This window comes from Hippopotamus amphibius, chromosome 17 (assembly GCF_030028045.1).
Source record: "Hippopotamus amphibius kiboko isolate mHipAmp2 chromosome 17, mHipAmp2.hap2, whole genome shotgun sequence".
Classification (NCBI taxonomy): domain Eukaryota; kingdom Metazoa; phylum Chordata; class Mammalia; order Artiodactyla; family Hippopotamidae; genus Hippopotamus; species Hippopotamus amphibius.
In genome coordinates this window covers 19,856,389-19,863,466 of record NC_080202.1, presented here as the reverse complement: position 1 = coordinate 19,863,466, position 7,078 = coordinate 19,856,389, and the positions used below count along the sequence as shown (strand labels likewise).

At 43.9% G+C, this 7,078-nt stretch overlaps 1 protein-coding gene across 3 annotated transcripts; it reads right to left on the bottom strand.

Moving 5' to 3' along the window:
* Positions 1-4,340: 4,340 nt before the first annotated feature.
* On the bottom strand, positions 4,341-6,388 carry LOC130840539 (eotaxin-like). 3 transcript variants are annotated; one of them, XM_057716158.1, is made up of 4 exons: positions 6,302-6,388; positions 5,899-5,910; positions 4,826-4,937; positions 4,341-4,446 (listed from the first exon to the last, which is right to left on the bottom strand). In XM_057716158.1, exons 1-4 carry the CDS (start codon positions 6,375-6,377, stop codon positions 4,341-4,343), a joined length of 306 nt encoding a protein of 101 aa, XP_057572141.1. In that variant the 5' UTR covers positions 6,378-6,388. The 3 variants fall into 3 exon arrangements, with proteins under 3 accessions (XP_057572141.1, XP_057572140.1, XP_057572139.1); XM_057716157.1 differs by lacking the exon at positions 5,899-5,910 and having other exon boundaries at positions 4,826-4,943; XM_057716156.1 differs by lacking the exon at positions 5,899-5,910.
* Positions 6,389-7,078: the final 690 nt, after the last annotated feature.

Sequence of the window (7,078 nt, the reverse complement as noted above, 5' to 3'; positions counted from 1 at the left end):
CCCACCTTTCAGAAAATGCATTTTCCGCTTGGGGTAAATCTTTCACTATCTCCAGTGATCAAGGCACCCACCTCTCTGGGCAAATCATATAAGCCTTAACAAAAACCCTGCAAAGTTTTAGGAGTCATCACAGTACCTATCACCCTCAAGCATCAGGCAAGATCGAGAGAACTAATGGGATCCTCAAACTTAAAATCTCTAAACTTACTGAAACTACCGGACTCCCTTGGCCAAAGATATTGCCTCTGGCCTTGCTGGCTGTAATACACCTTTTGGGAAAGGTAAACTCACTCCTTGTGATATAGTCACTGGTAGACGAATGTTCCCTGGTATATGACTTTCTGCTGATCTCTTGTTTCATGCTTACGTGACCAGCTACAGTCAGGTTTTAATGTCTTATGCTAAAGCCTACAACAGGTTAAAGAAGATTTCCTGGATTTCAGTTCAAAAGATCCTCTTGGTCACAGTTTGGAGCCTGGTGACTGCGTATTCTGGAAACACCATCAGAGGAAAACAGCCTTCAAACTCTGTTGGAAAGGACCTTACCAAGCGTTCCTGACCACTAACACGGCTGTGAAACTAGAGGACATTGAGCCTTGGGTACACACGTCACAGCTAAGGAAGGCTCCACCTGACGGCTGGTCCTGTACAGATGCTGGAGACCCCTGAACCACATTGATAAGAGGGAGAAGCAGCTGGCTTTACAGCAGACTTCCACCAAAGATGTCAGATGAAGACTTCATACTTGAATTTAACATAAAATTTTTTTTTCTTCTCTTTCTTTCTTTTACTCTGGCATTGACCAAGAAAGATAACATCCTCATCTGTTATCTCCCAGGCCACTGCTAATGGAAATAACCTTTCAGAATGCTCAGTTTATCATCAAAGATTCTAATCTCTCCACAGAGACGCTCTGTGTCCAATTTCTCTTCTATTTCCAATGTTACTGCAAACTACAATTGACCCCCACTTACAACTCTCTTACGCAGCTCAACCTTTACCACCAGAACAGCCTGTATCTTGTTTTTCCCTTTCTCCAATCATAACCATATGTACTCAGTTAGACACAAACACCTACACAAATCTTAGTGCATTTGCACTCCCATGTTCCCATGATTATCTAAAACAGATTGACCCCCCACTCACTAAGAGATCTCTCCAGCAGGGCACATCTTTGCAACGCATTTAAGGTGACTCTTTATTTCAGGCTAGGAGGTTCTCTTCCCATATATGCTGAAGACCTGACTGACCCCTGGTCTGGGTGAGTAAATACAGCAAACCCTTGAACGAGTCCATTAGCAGTACCCAGGATGTCTGTGCTGCAATATGCTTTGTCCCTCTCTGTGGTTGTTTTCATTCTCCCTGGGCCCTTGGATGCCTAGTTGCCTCAGACATAGCGGGGCAATGCCTCTTAGGTGATCTAACTCTGCCCCTAACTTTCCACAAATGAGTTACATCATCTCATTGATTAACTTCCCCGGATTTACACCATTGAGTCAGAAAGGAGTTATCAGAAGGTGTTGATGACTTCCTCTGGCAGGACCATCCTTCCCTGGTTAGGAGTAAATACGAGTGACAATCAGGAACGCCTCCTTGACTCCTGAAGATACTGCAGATTCTGTTGCTAAGACAATAGCTGCCCAAGAAAGATCCTTAAACTCTCCGGTCAAGGTTGCTCTTCACAATAGGACAGCCCTTGATTATTTTCTAGGTGGACAAGGAGGGGTCTGTACTGTGGTCAACACCACCTGCTACACCTGGATTAACCCTTCTGGAGAAGTTGAGACTCAGTTACGTAAGACCACGGAGCAAGCCACTTGGTTTAGGAAGGTGACCCCTTCAATGGGTCTTTCATTGACTTATTTGATTTTGATTGGTTTGGGTCTTAGAGACCATGGCTCGAAGTGCACTCCAAGCATTAGAGATGATCTGGCTTATAATAACTATAGTAATCTCCCTGGTGCGTTGCATTCTCTCTAAGACTGGAGTGTTAGAAAAGGAACAAAGAGAAGAGCCAACTGAAAAATTGTGAACCTGAAGTCATGGCCTATGAATACCACAGAGATGAAGCAAAAAATGGTTCTGACCTGTGAGTACCACACAGAGCATGGACAAAAGCTGCGAGAACTACAGAGCCATAGCTGAGTGCTGCTAATACCTTACATTTTGATCTCATCTCTCAGTTATGCTGAAAGTCTGATCTAAAGGGGGGAGGGAATAGTTTTAAAAAGGAGACAGAAAAAGATAAAAAATAAAATAAAATAAATAAAACAAAATAAAAAGGAGACAGCAGGCTCAAATAGTGCTAAACCCCACATCAGCAAACCAAGACTTATTACCTGATCTAACTTCAGTCCAAGCTCCCAGGATTGTGACCTTTAACTAGTCAACCTGGAATTATCTGGTCAGCACTAGTGAGCTGACCCAAACGCTGGCCCTCCCATTCCCCTTAGGAAGGTGACCTTGCCTGAAGCAATGCTAATCATTTCCCTTTTCCATCCCCTTTCCGCTTTTAAAAACCATTTCTTTTCTCTCTTTTTTAATATATTTATTTATTTATTTATTTATTGGTCTTTATTGCTGCACGCGGGCTTTCTCGAGTTGTGGCAAGCAGGGCTACTCTTTGTTGTGGTGAGTGGGCTTCTCATTGCAGTGGCTTCTCTCATTAAGGAGCGCAGGCTCTAGGCACATGAGCTTCAGTAGTTGTGGCACATGGGCTCAACAGTTGTGGCTCGAGGGCTCTAGAGCGCAGGCTCTGTAGTTGTGGTGCACGGGCTTAGTTGCTCTGCAGCATGTGGGATCTTCCCAGATCAGGGATCGAACCCATGTCCCCTGCGTTGGCAGGCAGATTCTTAACCATTGTGCCACGAGGGAAGCCCCCAAACCATTCCTTTTCTACAGCTTGAGGAAGCTCCTTTCTGTTGCGAGATTGGCTGCTGCCTGATTCTGGAATTGTGGAATAAAGCCAATTTGACCTTTAAATTTATTGAGTAGAATATTTGCTGTTTAACAGTCTCATGCCTATACATTGCCAGAGTGTATGGGCTGCTCTCTCTACCCCTCCCACTCCAGCCCATAGAGGTGTTTACTGAAGCACCAGTGATCATGGCACTCCCCTTCCCCACTAAATCAAAACTCTCCATGTCTATTAGCACTAGAGTGACCAGATGCTCTGATTTGTCAGGCAGCGTGTTCATTTGTATCTGTCATCCCAGCATAATTATTAACGGTGCCTCTTTTTATTCTCAAACATGCCCTAATTTGGGTGATAAAAATGACATGTTCATCTTACCATGACTGTCTGAGTGAAGCATAAACTCCCCACCTTCACAGACTGGCCTCAACCTTCCTCCCCATATTTCCCCACCACTTCACACAGACCCCTATCTAACGTCTTCCCTGTGGGCTTCTACCTCAGTTAAGAAACACATTATAATCACCCCCGCTTCTAGGCGTTTGCTCAAACTATTCCCGTCTCCTTCTTCCTAGCCTGAAAGAGCTCTCAAAGAGCTCCAGCACTTGTCCATCCATGAAGACCTGGTTTAAGTTCCAGGATGAAGCCTCCTTAAGTGCTGATAAAGCCTTAATCTAAATAAACCTCTTGTCAAGGACGATCTAGGCGTCCTCTGACTTCCGCATGTCCAGTTTCGGTTTATTCTGGGTTGAAGGATGATCCGAGGAGTAAAGTCAGGCATGGGGAAAATATCACAGGCTGGATGGAAAGTTTTTTTCTGGTCCTTACAGTTTCACCCTGAATCTCATTGAAGACCGGTAGAACCGAAAGGCCATTTCTCAGGAACACAGTTCCCACTCCCACAACCATACTTCTTATTACGACTTCCATCTTTCTCCCTCCCAGCTCAGTGTGGATTCCCCACAAAAAATACAACTGCTGACTGTAATAAAAAATGCATTTTCCAAATTCCTAAGATAACATTTGACATCATGAGCCACACCATTGGTTCAAAAGAGCAATGTCTCCTTAAAAATACAAAACATTTTCGCATCAATGATCCTTGCCAAAACCTTTACAAGATTCCAGGGAGGTAAAGAGGAGAGAGGAAATATGACTCACACCTTACAGGGAATTGAATTGGGGCTCACAGAGGGGAAGGGATCTGACCAAAGCTTTACATTTTAAAAATAACAAAAATTCAAGGCAGAGACGTTTGAAAACATCAATAACTTACATGCCATATGTTTTTTTTTTTTTAAAAACTATTAAATAAAAGCCATTCCTTTTGGAATGAGGTTGAGATTATCTCAGAACACACCTTAGGAAGACCAGGAAAATGAATCAAGCATTCTGAGGCTCTGGTTTGGTTTTAAAAGGTGAATATTTATGGCTTTAAAGTTTGGGATTTTTGGTCCAGGTACTTCACGGCATCCTGGACCCACTTCTCCCGGGGGTCAACACAGATCTTCTTGTCCTGTTTGGTGCTGAAGCTGTGAAAGAGAGGGAAAGAACTTATTAAGGATCCTCTTTGAAAATTGTGCCGATTTAATCCTAAACCTTCCAGGACCATCTGCAATGGGATGAAGGGATTGCCATGGGAGAGGAGGAAGGATGCGATGCTGAGGGTCAGTGGTTGCTCTCGATGGCTCAGTAAAGCTGTTCTTGATCTTGAAAGAACTGGTATGGCCTGAACAAACTTCCAGGCAGGGAGCTAGAGTGAAAATTTCCTGTTGTAAAAATTCATGGATTGGATTATAGAGATGGAACTCTCAAAGTGTATGGCTGTAGGTAACTCTAATGTAGTTTCAAGAACTCTATTCTGCAGAAATGAAATTTGGGGCTGGGAGAGGGTAAGTTTTGTCTACTTACATCACAGCTCTCTGGGGACATTTGCTGCCGGTGATTCTTATGTAGCTCTTCAGTCGCTGAATGGGGATCTTCTTTCTGGCCACATTAAAGCAGCAGATGGTTGGGATAGAAGCTGAATTGGGGGAGAAATGAAGAGAAAGGATGAGCACTAATGATATGTAGGTAGTAAAAACTATCTTGCTTAAAAAAGCATGACTTTGTAAGGAAAGAAAGTTAAGAGAAAGCAAGGAAATGTAAGAGATGGAGGCAGAATCCATCTGCTCTGAGATCCTGTACCCCTGCCTTTGATTAGGTGTCCCCAGCTGTACAGTGGGAGCCCATCGCCATAGGCAAGGATGTGGAAAAACCTTGGCCAATGCAATAAGCTTCAACCTTGTGATTATGAAGAGTTATGTAGCTAAGTGATAGCTATAATACTGTCCACCAAATATTCTCCATTCTCTGCTTTCTGGACACATGGTAGACTTGCATGTCTTGGCCACTTTTGTTTGATTGGAACCATTAACTAGTTTTGACCAATAAGTGAGAAGACAAAGTGACAAACATCATTTGTAAGCTAGGTTTTGTCATTGCCAGTGCAAGACCCTTGAGAGCTTTCTTCTCCTTCATTACAGTAAGCAATAATGTTCCCAACCCATCCACTGCTCCATCAATGAGTATACGACATCAAAGCTCCAGCCAATACGTAATAGATATTTAGTACCAGTAAGAAGTTAGCTTGTTGTTTTAAGCCAGCTGATGATTTAGGGTTGTTTGTTATCACGGCATGCATTGTCTTATTCAGACTGATACATTGTAGTAAATCTAAGTCATCACAGGATGAAAACATGAGTTATGATGCAAACATACAGACATTTTTCCCAAGCAGAGTCAAAAATTTTGCCTTGGGAGAGTCCCCTGGGACCTCATACCTTTCCTCTAACCACTGCCTCTGAAGGCTGTCTTGGAGTCCAGTAAAAAAAATTGGGTGCACAATCAAAAGATTTTTTTTCTCTCCACCACTGAAAAAAAAAATGCCCCCTGTGCCTGAGATCAGAGAGGGTCTTTTTTGTGTGTGTTTCCCATCCTCAAACATGCAAGGGCATCTGAATCATGGACAGACACAACATCGCTCTCAATATTCATGTCAGGAAAGAACATGGGGACTGGCATCAGTGGCCTGGGTTTCTGCAGATGGTCATTTCAGAGAAAGCAGAGCTTATAAAAATGACCCTCTAGAGTACCATCTGTGCTCAGTCATTCCACAAATAGGGGATGAATGAAAAATACATCAGGTCCCCTCCCCCTAGTTTGCCTCTTATGTCCTGTTAACTGGCTCTTTCTCTGATTGTGAAGTCAGGGCTCTTATCGTCCACTTGTGGGATCCGTTTTTCCCATCTTTAAAATGAGGGGGTCTGCAGCAAGTCTCTGCAGATTCTTGCTGATCTGACAGATCTGGTGGTAGTCAGCTTTCCTGTAGAGATGGAGGGAGCTTACCTGGCTGAGCCAGCACCTGGGTGCTGAAGATGGATGCTGTGACCAGCAGACACAGAAGCATTGCAGAGACCTTCATGTTGAGGGGGAACTCATCAGCTTCAGCCCGAGACCGTTGGTTTCTGGATTTGTCTCAGCCTGTCTGAGGCTCTGGTGCTCTGCATGCCTTTTAAAGACAGCACAGGGTGTGGGAGCTTCCAGGGAAGTCTTTGCTTCGTCAGGGTCAGGAACAAATCATGACAGAGGCAGGTCTTAAATTGCTGTTACGGATCCCAGCAAGTTATTAGGACATAAGAGGCAAACTAGGGGGAGGGGACTTGACACATTTTTCATTCACCCCATATCTGTGGAATGACTGAACACAGATGGTAATGTAGAGGGTCAGTTTTTATAAGCTCTGCTTTCTCTGAAATCACCATCTGCAGTGGGGGAAGAGTCAGGGAGACCAAGGGCATGAAGAGATGAGGAGATTCAAGTACCTTCCCTGATCCCTGTGTTCAGTGGTGGTCTTTAGGATTTTGGAGGCCAGAAAGGGGACCTAAAACTTCTGCTAGGCTCCCATCCAAATGCAGAGAGATCTCAGCAGCTCTGAACATTCTTGGGTCTCTGGGAACCCAGGAATTGTAGCACAGGGGGACCTCGCCCCCTATAATTCAATCTAGTGGCCATAGAATCTTGGTGTCCTGGAATTTTAGTGTCATAGGACATCAGAACTGAATAGTTCCTATTCCTGTGCCTTCTTTACTCAGCTTTATTGACAAATAAAGATTGTGTATATTG

What these genes read in the sequence shown, in the direction of transcription:
- LOC130840539 (XM_057716158.1), bottom strand. Translation starts at nt 6,377, where the DNA reads ATGAAGGTCTCTGCAATGCTTCTGTGTCTGCTGGTCACAGCATCCATC. An exon ending in TGTCCCCAGAGAGCTGTGAT is followed by an intron (nt 4,447 to 4,825) that starts GTAAGTAGACAA and finishes TCTCTTTCACAG; the next exon opens with CTTCAGCACCAAACAGGACA.